Source organism: Monodelphis domestica, chromosome 2 (assembly GCF_027887165.1).
Source record: "Monodelphis domestica isolate mMonDom1 chromosome 2, mMonDom1.pri, whole genome shotgun sequence".
NCBI classification, from domain to species: domain Eukaryota; kingdom Metazoa; phylum Chordata; class Mammalia; order Didelphimorphia; family Didelphidae; genus Monodelphis; species Monodelphis domestica.
Window position 1 is genome coordinate 43,064,741 of NC_077228.1, and position 14,753 is coordinate 43,079,493.

The 14,753-nt window shown below is 39.3% G+C and overlaps 1 protein-coding gene across 1 annotated transcript in view; it reads left to right on the top strand.

Moving 5' to 3' along the window:
- Positions 1-541: 541 nt before the first annotated feature.
- The window catches only part of LOC100009811 (calcium-activated chloride channel regulator 1-like), a 67,829-nt gene continuing 53,617 nt past the window's right edge, over positions 542-14,753 (top strand). Inside the window, exons 1-2 of the mRNA XM_007480563.3 lie at positions 542-650; positions 985-1,208. Of these exons, the coding sequence (XP_007480625.2) occupies positions 1,050-1,208 (159 nt within the window). The 5' untranslated portion in view covers positions 542-650; positions 985-1,049. The remainder of the gene's footprint in view (positions 651-984; positions 1,209-14,753) is intronic.

Here is a 14,753-nt window from a genome sequence, read left to right on the forward strand (position 1 = left end):
CAACCATTATGGAAGGAGGAAGGGAGACAATGAGGATCTCATAATTTTGGAAAATGGATGTTAAAAAGTATTATTACATGTAATTGAGAAAACAGAATATTAAAAAACCAATCCTCCAGTTTCTGGGAATTAGGCAAGACTGGATTCATAGTTTATTCAGGTTAGATCTTTCTTTCAACATCTGGGAATGTAAGGAATGCAAGTGACTAAAAAGTATATCAACAAAATGAATATTTGCTTTGTACTCTTTTTGTTCAAGATGGTCAGGGTTGGAGGCAAGTATTTTTAAAGTACCATTAAACTTATTTCTGATTCACAACAAGGAAGAAGTTGTATATTTTTAAAGGCATGGCCCAAGTCCAGGGAAAGTTGAGGTGGATAATTTGAAGAGCACATAAATAGTAGCAGAAGGGGCAGGTTTTCTAGACAAGCCTTTGGCCTACTGTGAGGAAGAGATTGTAACACCAGTATGATTGGCAAACAAATTCAAGGAAATGGAAGCTTGAAGGAACTGTCAATCAAGGAGAAAAGGAAGGAAGATTCCAAAGAAGAATCTTGTCAAGGAGGCAGTTAAAAAAGCCAGCATCTGAAACTGGTCACTTCTCTTGGGCTCTGGATTCCTGGCTCGGGACTTCACCCTAAAAAGATTGGTACATAGCTCTGAAGAACCTTTTCGGTCCTCAACAATATCCCTTCAGGGACAAAGTAACTGTAGTTCCCAGTATTGAATCTCATAGAAGATTAGGGAGCCCCTAAATTCCCTCTTTCCTTCTCCCACCTCCCTAACTTCCCTTCTTGAAGAATAACCCCCTTTTCAGAAAGAGCCACGGTGTGAGAGTAGTCTTTTGGAAATTTCTGATAATCCTCACATTGATTAGAGCCCTTAGGGCCATCTGAGAGAGAGAGACAGGAAGTGTGTGTGGGGGGGGAGGGGGGAGAATCCTAACTGTCCCTCTAACCTAGTTCTTGGTGTCATCTCTCCAGCACTTTTCTGCTAACTGAAATATCGTAGTGAGGGTTCTTCTATGAAGAACTGGACATAGAGAATCATGGTGCCATTTAAGATGCCCATTTTGGTCCTTACCCTGTACCTGCTTCAGGGTACAGGTGCATCCCTCATTAAGCTGAATGGAAATGGCTATGAAGACGTGGTCATTGCAATTGACCCAAATGTACCAGAGGATGAAAAACTTATTCAGCAAATAGAGGTAAGAGAGGTTTTAAATGTTTGCTTTTCAGTTTTATTTGTATTTTGGAATGTGTGAGTGTGTGAGTGTGTGTGTGTGGTGTGTGTGTGTGTGTGTGTGTGTGTGTATTTTAAGGGAGAATCTTTTATCACTATTTTTTAATGGTAATAGATCTGGAGATTCAGTTGGCTTGCAAGTTTCATATGAATTCACCATATGATGTAGTAAGCAAGAAAACTAATACAATCTTTAAAAAAATTTTATTGATATTTTTTGGTTTTATATTAATTAAATCAGATCTTTTCTCAGGAGTAATTAAGTATTATTAATGGTAAATTCTGAGTCCCCAGATGGCCCAGAAGACAAAGACAGAGCCATTTGGAAGAGTTTGGGGAGCGGTCTTGCCATCACTACCAGAAAGAATTGCCAATCCCTTCGTATTCCCATTCCTAGTTTGGGGATCTCACAACCCACAGAATGGGTGGTTCTTTGGTCCCTGTTAGAAGTCACCGTTATCATAGTTGCACTGGACAAGGCAAAGGGAATTCTGCTTTTACCTGGCAGGTGACTGGGGAATTCCATATTCTTCTCCACCCATGACAGAAACTGAAATGACTCCTCATGCTTGTTTTGTAGTTACTCATCTGTGTTCACTTTTCCCATGGCAGACAGAGTTCTTTCCGGACACAAACTGTTTGCCTTGTGCCTTTGGCTCCCCTGTGCCTAAGACAGTGCTTGACACATAAGTGATGCTTCAGAAATGCCTGTCCCCTAATGTAGGCATTTGAGATGACATTTATAGACCATTCTAAGGGTAGCTAGGGGATCCAGGGGATACAGTTCAGGGTCCAGATTCAGAAGGATTTGGGTTCAAATCCAGCTAGATATATGATACTAGCTTGCTTCGGCTTCTCACCTGTCAAAGGACCCAGAAAAGAAAATGGCAATCCATGCCAGTATCAATGCTAAGAAGACACTACATGGGGTTATGAAGAGTCAGACATGAATGAACAACTACAATAATCCTACTGGAAGTGGTCAGGTAGAAAGAGCAAGCATCAAACCTTCATTTTACAAATAAGGAAACAGAACCAGAAAGGCTAAGTGACTTCCCTCAGATAACACAGCTAATGGCAATCAAGCATTCCTTCACTGACACAGTGACACTTCTCAGGAGGCCAGGCTTCTTGTAAGGTTTCTTGTGGGTTCCTGAATTCCTTGGCTGGCCTGGTGAAGTCTCTGGACTCCTTGGACTAATGTTTGTAAATGCATAAAAATACAGAGGATTTCTATAAAGGAAAACAAAGCTTAGTGTAAATAGGGATGTGGTGTGGTTTTTTTCTCCTCCAAGTTCAGGGACCCTCTGAAATCTGAGCGCTCCACGTTTGAGGCTGCCATTTCTTCCAAGAGCCCCTGGGACTAAAAACAAAGAAGCAAAAAGATCCTGGGGACTGAGGAACATATTCAGAGAGATCTGACATCTTCAGAAACCTGGTTTGTTGTAGACTCAGTTCATTCTAGCTAAAAGAAGGAACTATCCAATGGCTCCAGAGCAAAAGACTGTCAGGAAGTAAAGAACATCCTGCAGCCTCCACCATTGCCACCTTCTCCACATTATCTGGATGGGCAGCATGCCCTTCTCAGAGGAGAGGGAGAGGGAGGGAGGACATTCAGAAGAGGGAAGTAGCTCCAAGAAAACAGCTGGGACCAGATTCACTCTCCCCAACCATGGCTGCAGTGGTAGAAATTATTCTGAAGCTGCAGTATAAGTAGTATAAAAGACTGTTCTGATGTTGGTGATGTGATGGGCTGCCTTCCTCTCTTTGCTGAAAATGATTTCTATAGAGCAAAAGCCCTTTGCACTCCCATAATTTATTCTAGATCCTGGACTCTGGAAAATTCATTCTTCCCACAGCAAGGATGGACTGTCTCCCTGAGTGGGCTCTATGTGCCCCTCTCCTTTCAGAAATGGACTGACTGGGGAGTAGCTGGGTAGCTTAATGGATTGAGAGCCAAGCCCAGAGATGTCAGGTCCTGGGTTCAAATCTAGCCTCAGATACTTCCTAGCTGTGTGACCCTGCGTGAGTCAATTAACCCCTATGGCCTATCACTTACCACTCTTGATTGATTCTAAGACAGAAGGTAAGGGTTTTTAAAAAAGAATTTATTGATTCAATTTGTGCCTGTGGCTCAATGTATACATAAAATATATATACACACACACACACACACACACACTGTTGGACTTAGAACCAGGGAGAGCTAGGTTCAAATCCTGCCTAAGACACTAGCTGAGTGACCCTGGGCACGTCACTCAACCTGTCTGACTCAGTTTTCTCATTTGTAAAACATAGAAAATAATAGCAACTACTGCCCAGGGTTGGGTGAAGATCAAATGAAAGACATGGCAGTCCCTGAGGACAGTCTAATGTTGAGACAACATACAAAGTATGTACAAACTATATATGGGATGGACAGGCAAAAAATAGTGAGAAGGTAAGCATGGACCCGGACTTGGGAAGATACTAGTTGTGTGACCCTAGGCTAGTCACTTAACCCCTATTTGCCTCAGTTTCTAATCTGTAAAATGAGAACACAATGGAGAAAGAAATGGCACTCCAGTAACTTTGACAAGAAAACTGTAAGGACAAGTCTATGGAGTCATGAAGAGCTGGAAACAACTGAGAGAATGAATAAATGGCAACTAGAATTAGTAGAGAATTTGGACAGAATTCTTATAGAAGGTGGGAAATTACCTGGGACATGAAGGAAGCAGTCAGAAGACATAAATGAGGAAGGAGAACATCCCATAAATGAAGTATATCATGTGAACTTTAATAGATATAAAGCACTTTACAAACTTTTTTTAAGTTTTTTTTTTTATTATATTTTATTTGATCATTTCCAAGCATTATTCATTAAAGACAAAGATCATTTTCTTTTCCTCCCCCAACCCCCCAGCCGATGTGTAATTCCACTGGGTATCATATGTGTCCTTGATTCGAACCCATTGCCATGTTGTTAATATTTGCATTAGAATGTTCCCTTAGAATCTCTCCTCTGTCATGTCCCCCCAAACGCTGTAGTCAGGCAGTTGCTTTTCCTTGGTTTTTCTATTCCCATAGTTTATCCTTTCCTTATGAATGGTGTTTTTTCTCCTAGATCCCTGCAGATTGTTCAGCCTCTGTGTACAATGTTCTCCTGGTTCTGCTCCTCTCATTCTGCATCACTTCCTGGAGGTCGTTCCAGTCTCCATGGAATTCCTCCATTTTATTATTCCTTTGAGCACAATAGTATTTCATCACCAACATATACCACAATTTGCTCAACCAATTGATGGACATCCCCTTGTTTTCCAGTTTTTGGCCACCACAAAGAGTGCAGCTATGAATATTCTTATACAAGTCTTTTTCCTTATTATCTCTTTGGGGTACAGACCCAGCAGTGCTATGGCTGGATCAAAGGGTAGACATTCTTTTGTTGCCCTTTGGGCATAGTTCCAAATTGCCCTCGAGAATGGTTGGATGAGTTCACAACTCCACCAGCAATGAATTAATGTCCCCACTTTGCCACATCCCCTCCAGCATTCATTACTTTCCTTTGCTATCATGCTAGCCAGTCTGCTAGGTGTGAGGTCATACCTCAGAGTTGTTTTGATTTGCATCTCTCTGGTTATAAGAGATTTAGAGCACTTCTTCATGTGTTTATTAATAGTTTTGATTTCTTTATCTGAGAACTGCCTATACATGTCCCTTGCACATTTATCAATTGAAGAATGCCTTGGTTTTTTGTGCAATTGATTTCAGCTCTTTATAAATTTGAGTAATTAAAGCTTTGTCCGAGGTTTCTATGAAGATTTTTCCCCCCAATTTGTTCTTTCTCTTCTGATTTTAGTTACATTGGTTTTGTTTGTACAAAAACTTTTTAATTTGATGTAGTCAAAATTATTTATTTTACATTGTGTGATTCTTTCTATGTCTTGCTTGGTTTTAAAGTTTTTCCCCTCCTAAAGGTCTGACATGTATACTATTCTGTGTTTACCCAATTTACTTATGGTTTCCTTCTTTATGTTTAAGTCATTCACCCATTTTGAATTTATCTAGGTGTAGGGTGTGAGGTGTTGATCCATTCCTAATCTCTCCCACACTGTCTTCCAATTTTCCCAGCAGTTTTCATTGAATAATGGATTTTTGTCCCAAAAGCTGGGATCTTTGGGTTTATCGTATACTGTCTTGCTGAGATCGCTTTCCCCCATTCTATTCCACTGATCTTCCTTTCTGTCTCTTAGCCAGTACCAAATTGTTTTGATGACTGCTGCTTTATAATATAGTTTAAGGTCTGGGACTGCAAGGCCCCCTCATATGTAGTTTTTTTCATTATTTCCCTGGATATCCTTGATCTTTTGTTATTCCAAATGAATTTTGTTATGGTTTTTTCTAAATCAGTAAAGAAATATTTTGGGGGTTGAATGGTTATAGCACTGAATAGATAAATAAGTTTGGGTAGGATGGTCATTTTTATTATATTGGCTCATCCTATCCATGAGCAGTTAATGTTTTTCCAATTGCTCAAGTCTAAGTTTTAGATGTGTGGATAGTGTTTTGTAGTTTTGTTCATATAGTTCTTGTGTTTGTCTCGGGAGGTAGATTCCTAGGTATGTTATTTTGTTTAAGGTGATTTTGAATGGGATTTCTCTTTCTAGTTTTTGCTGCTGAGTTGTGTTGGAGATATATAGAAAAGCTGATGACTTAGGTGGGTTTATTTTGAATCCTGCAACTTTGCTAAAGTTGTTGATTATTTCAATTAGCTTTTTGGTTCAATCTCTAGGATTCTTTAAGTAGACCATCATGTCATCTGCAAAGAGTGATAACTTGGTCTCCTCCTTGCCTATTTTGATGACTTCAATTTCTTTTTCTTCTCTAATTGCTACTGCTTGTGTTTCCAGTACAATGGTAAATAGTAGAGATGATAATGAACGTCCTTGTTTCACTCCAGATCTTATTGGGAATGCACCTAGTTTATCCCCATTGCAGATGATATTAGCTGATGGTTTTAGATATATACTGTTTATTATTTTTAGGAACATCCCTTTTATTCCTTTGCTTTCTAGTGTTTTTAATAGGAATGGGTATTGTATTTTATCGAAGGCTTTTTCTGAGTCTATTGAGATAATCATGTGGTTCTTGTTGGTTTGCTTGTTGATGTAGTCAATTATATGGATGGTTTTCCTAATATTGAACCAGCCCTGCATCCCTGGTATACATCCTACTTGATCATGGTGGATAACCCTTCTTATCACTTGCTGGAGTCTTTTTGCTAGTATCCTATTAAAGATTTTTGCATCTATATTCATTAGGGAGATTGGTCTATAGTTTTCTTTCTCTGTTTTTGACCTGCCTGGTTTTGGAATCAGTACCATGTTTGTGTCATTAAAGTAGTTTGGTAGAACTCCCTCTTTGCTTATTATGTCAAATAGTTTGTATAGTATTGGGATTAACTGTTCTCTGAATGTTTGATAGAATTCACTGGTGAATCCATCAGTCCCTGGGGATGTTTTCTTAGGAAGTTCTTTGATGGCTTGTTGGATTTCATTTTCTTTGTTTTTTTTTTAATTTTTAAACATTATTTTATTTGGTCGTTTCCATACATTATTCACTGGAAACAAAGATCATTTTCTTTTCCTCCCCTTCCCTCCCTCCCCCACCTATCCCTCTCCCATAGCCGACGCACGATTCCACTGGTTATCACATGTGTTCTTGACTCGAACCCATTTCCCTGTTGTTGGAATTTGCATTATAGTGTTCATTTAGAGTCTCTCCTCAGTCTTATCCCCTCCAACCCTGTAGTCAGGCAGTTGCTTTTCATCGGTGTTTTTACTCACACAGTTTATCCTCTGTTTGTGGGTAGTATTTTTTAGATCCCTGCAGCTTGTTCAGGGACATTGCAATGATACTAATGGAGAAGTCCATCACCTTCAATTGTACCACAGTGTATCAGTCTCTGTGTACAATGTTTTTTTTGGTTCTGTTCCTTTCGCTCTGCATCACTTCCTGGAGGTTGTTCCAGTCTCCATGGAATTCCTCCACTTTATTATTCCTTTTAGCACAATAGTATTCCATCACCAACATATACCACAATTTGTTCAGCCAATCCCCAATTGACGGGCATCCCCTCGTTTTCCAATTTTTGGCCACCACAAAGAGTGCAGCTATGAATATTCTTGTACAAGTCTTTTTCCTTATTATCTCTTTGGGGTACAAACCCAGCAGTGCTATAGCTGGATCAAAGGGCAGACAGTCTTTTATCTCCCTTTGGGCATTGTTCCAAATTGCCCTCCAAAATGGTTGGATCAATTCACAACTCCACCAGCAATGAATTAATGTCCCCACTTTGCCAAATCCTCTCCAGCATTCATTACTTTCCATAGCTGTCATGTTAGCCAATCTGCTAGGTGTGAGGTGATACCTCAGAGTTGTTTTGATTTGCATCTCTCTAATTATAAGAGGTGTAGAGCACTTTTTCATATGCTTATTAATAGTTTTGGTTTCTTTGGCTGAGAACTGGCTGTTCATGTCCCTTGCCCATTTACCAATTGGACAATGGCTTGATTTTTTGTACAATTGATTTAGTTCTTTATAAATTTGAGTAATTAATCCTTTGTCAGAGGTTTTTATGAAGATTGTTTCCTAATTTGTTGCTACCCTTCTGATTTTGGTTACATTGGTTTTGTTTGTACAAAAACTTTTTAGTTTGATGTAATCCAGATTATTTATTTTGCATTTTGTAACTCTTTCTAATTCTTGCTTGGTTTTGAAGTCTTTCCCTTCCCAAAGCTCTGACATGTATACTATTCTGTGTTCGCCTAATTTTCTTATAGTTTCCTTCTTTATGTTCAAGTCATTCACCCATTTTGAATTTATCTTGGTGTAGGGTGTGATGTGTTGATCTAAACCTAATCTTTCCCACACTGTCCTCCAATTTTCCCAGCAGTTTTTATGAAATAGTGGATTTTTGTCCCAAAAGCTGGGATCTTTCGGTTTGTCATATACTGTCTTGCTGAGGTTTCTTGCCCCCAGTCTATTCCACTGATCCTCCTTTCTGTCTCTTAGACAGTACCAAATTGTTTTGATGACCGCTGCTTTATAATATAGTCTGAGATCTGGGACTGCAAGACCCCCTTCCTTTGTATTTTTTTTTTCATTATTTCCCTGGATATCCTTGATCTTTTGTTCTTCCAAATGAACTTTGTTATTGTTTTTTCTAAATCAGTAAAAAAAAAATTTTGGAAGTTCCATGGGTATGGCACTAAATAGAGAGATGAGTTTGGGTAGGGTGGTCATTTTTATTATATTGGCTCGTCCTACCCATGAGCAGTTAATGTTCTTCCAATTGTACAAGTCTAGTTTTAGTTGTGTGGAAAATGTTTTGTAGTTGTGTTCATATAGATCCTGTGTTTGTCTGGGGAGGTAGATTCCTAGGTATTTTATTTTGTCTAAGGTAATTTTGAATGGGATTTTTCTTTCTAGTTCTTGCTGCTGAGCTGTGTTGGAATTACATAGAAATGCTGATGACTTATGTGGGTTTATTTTGTATCCTGCAACTTTGCTAAAGTTGTTGCTTATTTCGATTAGCTTTTTGGTTCAATCTCTAGGATTCTTTAAGTAGACCATCATGTCATCTGCAAAGAGCGATAACTTGGTCTCCTCCTTGCCTATTTTGATGCCTTCAATTTCTTTTTCTTTAATTGCTACTGCTAGTGTTTCTAATACAATGTCAAATAGTAGAGATTATAATGGACATCCTTGTTTCACTCCTGATTTAATGGGAATAGATTTAGTTTATCCCCATTGCAGATAATATTAGTTGATAGTTTTAGGTATATATTGTTCATTATTTTTAAGAATGACCCTTTTATTCCTATGCTTTCTAGTGTTTTTAGTAGGAATGGGTGTTGTATTTTATCACAGGCTTTTTCTGCATCTATTGAGATAATCATGTGGTTCTTGTTGGTTTGCTTGTTGATGTGGTCAATTATGTGGATAGTTTTCCTAATGTTGAACCAGCCCTGCATCCCTGGTATAAATCCTACTTGATCATGGTGGATGATCCTTCTGATCACTTGCTGGAGTCTTTTTGCTAGTATCCTATTTAAGATTTTTGCATCTATATTCATTAGGGAGATTGGTCTATAATTTTTTTTCTCTGTTTTTGGCCTGCCTGGCTTTGGAATTAGTACCATGTTTGTGTCATAAAAAGAGTTTGGTAGAACTCCCTCTTTGCTTATTATGTGAAATAGTTTGTATAGTATTGGGGTTAACCGTTCTCTGAATGTTTGATAGAATTCACTGATAAATCCGTCAGGCTCTGGGGATTTTTTCTTAGGAAGTTCTTTGATGGCCTGTTGGATTTCTTTTTCTGATATGGGAGTATTTATGAAAAGTATTTCTTCTTCTGTTAGTCTAGGCAACTTATATTTTTGTAAATATTCATCCATATCACCTAGGTTGGTATATTTATTGCCACATAGTTGGGTAAAGTAGTTTTTAATGATTGCCTTAATTTCCTCTTCATTGGAGGTGAGATCCCCCTGTTCATCCTTGATGCTGTTAATTTGCCTTTCTTCTTTCCTTTTTTAAATTAGATTAACCAGTACTTTGTCTATTTTGTCTATTTTTTCAAAGTACCAGCTTCTAGTCTTGTTTATTAGCTCAATAGTTCTGTCACTTTTGATTTTATTAATTTCTCCCTTAATTTTTAGGATCTCCAGTATGGTTTTCTTCTGGGGGTTTTTAATTTGTTTGTTCTCAAGTTTTTTGATTTACATTTCCAATTCCTTGATCTCTGTCCTCCCTAATTTGTTAATATATGCACTCAGGGATATGAATTTTCCTCTAAGTACTGCCTTGGCTGCATCCCACAATGTTTGAAAGGATGTTTCGCCGTTGTCATTTTCTTCAAGAAAATTATTGTTTCTTTGATTTCTTCTCTAACTATCCGATATTGGAGTATCATATTATTTAACTTCCAATTAATTTTTGATTTGGGTCTCCATGTACCCTTGCCGATCAATATTTTAATTGCCTTGTGATCTGAAAAGGCTGCATTTATTATTTCTGCTTTTCTGCATTTGAGTGCCATGTTTCTATGACCTAGTGTATGATCTATTTTTGTGAATGTGCCATGTGGTGCTGTAAAGAAGGTGTATTCTTTTTTGTCTCTATTTTTCTCCATATGTCTATTAACTCTAATTTTTCTAAGATTTCATTCACCTCTTTTACCTCTTCCTTGTTTATTTTTTGGTTTGATTTATCTAAATTTGATAGTGGTTGGTTCAAGTCTCCCACTAATATGGATTTACTGTCTATTTCCTCCTTCAATTCTCCTAGTTTCTCTATTAAAAATTTGGATGCTATACCATTTGGTGCATACATGTTGATTAGTGATATTTCCTCATTGTCTATACTCCCTTTTAGCAGAATATATTTACCTTCACTATCCCTTTTGATCAGGTCTATTTGTGCTTTGGCTTTGTCAGATATCATGATTGCAACTCCTGCCTTCTTTCTATCAGTTGAGGCCCAAAAGGTCTTACTCCAACCTTTAATTCTAATCTTGTGAGTGTCAACCCGTCTCATATGTGTTTCTTTGTTATGGTAGGATTTTGGGTTCTAATCCAATCTGCTATTTGTCTACGTTTTATGGGTGAGTTCATCCCATTCACGTTCAAAGTTATGATTGTCATTTGTGGATTCGCTGGCATTTTGATATCTTCCCCTAGTTCTGACCTTTCTTCTTTAGATTTCTCCTTTTGAACCAGTGATTTACTTTAGGTCAGTCCCCCTAGTCCCCTCCCTTGAATTGCTTCCCTTTCTAGCCCCTCCCTTTTTATGCTCCCTTCCCCTCCCCCCTCTCCTTCCCTCCCTTTTTATATTCCCTCCCCCTCCCCCTCCTTAATTTTCCTTTCTTTCTTGTCCTAATGGATAAGATAGAATTCAGAATCTCACTGGATCTAGATGTTCTTCCCTCTCAGATTTGATTTCACTGAGAGTAAGGTTTAAGTAATTCCACTTCACACACTCTTCCTCTCCTCATATGAGAGTTCTTCCCCTCCCCTTCCCATGTGTATCTTTATATGGGAAAGATTATTCTATCGAGTCCACCCCTATTTCTTGACGTTAATCTTAGTATTATCGACGGTTCCCCCCTCCCTTTTCCTTTCTTTTCCCCCACTTTCCCCAAATCTTATTAATGCCCCAATCTTTCCCCATGCATGTTTCTTCTAACTACTCTTATGATGCTACAATTTATGAGAGTTACACAAACATTTTCCCCACATATTAATATATATAATTTGATGGAAATGTAGTCCTTATAGAAAAGAGATTGACTTAAAGAAAAAGATAAGATTTATCTCCTTTTCCCTTTCTTTCATATTTACCTTTTCATGTTTCTCCTGCTTTCTGTGCTTGGATATCAAACTTTCCACAGAGCTCTGGTCTTTTCTTAGCAAATGCTTGGAAATCTTCTATTTTGTTGAATGCCCATACTTTCCCCTGGAAGTATATGGTCAGTTTTGCTGGGTAGTTGATTCTTGGTTGGAGACCCAGCTCTCTTGCCTTTCTAAATATCGTGTTCCATGTTTTGTGGTCTCTTAGTGTGTTAGCCGCTAAGTCGTGTGTGATACTTATGGGAGCCCCCTTATATCTGAAGCTCCTCTTCTTGGCTTCTTGTAGGATTTTCTCCTTTTCTTAGAAGCTCTTGAATTTGGCAATTACATTCCTAGGGGTTGTCTTTTGGGGATTTAGTATAGAAGGTGTCCTATGAATCCTTTCTATTTCTATTTTGCCCCCTTGCTCCAGAATTTGGGGGCAATTTTCTTTTATGATCTCCTGTAGAATAATATCGAGTTTATTGTTTATCTCTGGTTTTTCTGGGAGACCATTAATTCGGGGGTTTTCTCTTCTCCCTCTGTTTTCGAGATCTGTGACCTTCTCAGTGAGATATTATATGTTTTCTTCTAATTCATTAATTTTTTGGGTTTGCTTTATTGATTCTTGCTGTTTTATCATCTCACTTTCTTTCATTTGCTTCATTCTGGTCTTTAGGGACTGGTATTGCTTTTCAGCTTTATCTGCCCTTCTATTGGAGGCTTCCAGCTCTTTTTCTAAATGAGCATTCTTATCTATCAGACTGCTGATCTCTTTCTCCCATTTTTCTTTCCAGGTTTCCATCTTTTGGGTGAGCTCCAGTTTGAGACCTTCCGGAGCTTGTTGATAGTTTTCATTTTGGGAGGCATGTTCTGATTTTTTTTGGATTTCATCCTCATTCTCTTCTTTTCCTTGGGTACTTCCACCATAAAAGTTTTCAATAGTCAACTTTTCCCCTTTCTCCCTGGAGGCTTGATTTTGGGCCATGTGAGCCATCACTTTGGTGGATTTATTCCCCTTTCCTTTTTGGTCTGGGGTCTGGGTGATATAGGCGGGTTTTCTGTGAATTTAGGTTGCCTCAGACTAGTTCTTCCCAGCCTCTGAGGTTTCTTAGAGTGCGGGGCTCCTGATCACAGCCAAGCCGCCCAGGCGTTTAGCTCCGCCCAGATAATCAGCGCCTGGTCCACCCCTGGTGTTTAGCTCTTCCCGGAGCTCAGTGCATTCACCCCAAGTACAGCTCTGGGGGTCCCTGTCCTCAGTGCAGGATTCTCCTGTGAAACCACCTGAGACGTTCTTTCCTGGCAGTCCCCGGATCCCAAGAACCCTCGAGTGCCCCCCCCAGACAGAGACATTCCCCTTGTCTCTCTCTCACTCACTGTCCCAATGAGTGCTCCGGTAGCTCACTCTGGTTTGGGGGGGAGGTTGGAGGGGGGGGGGAGGGCAGCTCAGTTCACGTTTCTGTGCAAGCTTTCCCTCCTTCTTATTATAGTATGGAAATGTTCAAACCCCACATACCTTCACCTTTGTGGGATACTGGGGAATCCTTCTGTTCCTCCAGAGGTGATTTTTATGCTCCTTTGCTGTGGTCTATTTCATTTGGTGCCGGGGAGAGGATGCGTGTGGCTTCTAGATTGCAGCCATCTTTACCCAGAAGTCCCACTTTACAAACTTTAAAATACTATATAAATATCAGCACTTCTTAATATGTTATTACATTATTCTATTACGTTAGCCATGTAATTATTGTTTTTGTTTTGATGTTACTATATGTTTGGAGCCTAGGATAGTGTCTAGAACACACTAGTGACTTAATTAATGCTTCTGAGTAATGGATTTCTCAGGAAAGAATGGAGGCCAAAAAGTTTGGGGAACTGTTATGGTACAGTAGAGTGAGATTCCCGGCACAGGAAATTCTTGGTGAGAAATCTTCTTCTAGAAAAGTGCTCCTATTTTCTGTGAAAGAAAGGAATAATGCAATGCAGGGAAAAGGGGATGTGTGGGAGAATAAGAAAAAGCCGATTTGGCTGGGAAGGCAAGGGGCAGAATGCAGGAGGAGAATTTGAAATTCTGTTGTAGTGTTCTGACACAATTCACGTACAGCCAGGAGGACAGTGTGAGGAGGGAGATGGTCTCAGCGGTCGGACTTAGCTCTCTCTCTACTCCTGATCTCAAAGCTCCTCCTTTGGGTTATGTATCCCTGGGAGCTTCAGGCAGCAATTCCTTCATGCCAGAGACATCTTTGGACTCCTGTGAAGACTATAAACACCATCTTGACACCTTCAGGGTGCTACTTTACCTCTGCTATCATCAACCTGAACTTGTGGTGACCTGATCTGTCTGGCCACTAGTTCCTTATGCGACTACCAGATTTGTACTTCATTAAAGACTTTTTGTTGGTGGGCACAGCCTACATAGTTAGATAGAAACATTGGAAAAGAGAGAGAGAGGAAGTGAGTGTGGGTCAGAGGGATCTGGGACAGATAGATTTTAAAAGCCATGGGGATAGCTCAGTGGATTGAGGGCCAGGCCTTGAGATGGGAGGTCCTAGGTTCAAATCTGGCTTCAGACACTTCCCAGCCCTTACCACTCAGTATTGATTCAAAGACTAAAGATTTGGGGTAAAAAAAAACAAAAGCATAGGGAACTGCCTAGCCTACCATGCTTCCCAAACTCCTAATTATCCACTTTAATAAATCTACTGTTGTTTAAGAGAAGAACTCAGGTCCCATTTGTTAGAGCTCCAGATCTCAGGGTAGTCATTTTGCCCTTAGTATAGGGAGGAGCAGCTACTACAACCTTTACAAAGCTTTTGTAAGAGTAAAAGTACCATCTTACATCTTCATTGTCCTATAACCCTTTGTTACTGTGGTAAAAACAATGGATCCCCATCTCAGATTGTTTGAATGGACAAAAATCACAGAATTACAAAGAAAATCATCTATAATTAAATTTAGTTATCAAAATATTAAAAACAAATGCAGAGACCTTAGATAAGAACCCCTGATCACCCAATACAGATCAGCAATTGCTCTCACATTAAGAATTTGTTTGGGATACATAGATTAAACAACTAGAAGAAGGTCACACAAGCAAGTGTCCCCTTCTCAAGCTAGCTAGAAGGGTCAGGGCTCCCCTTTCT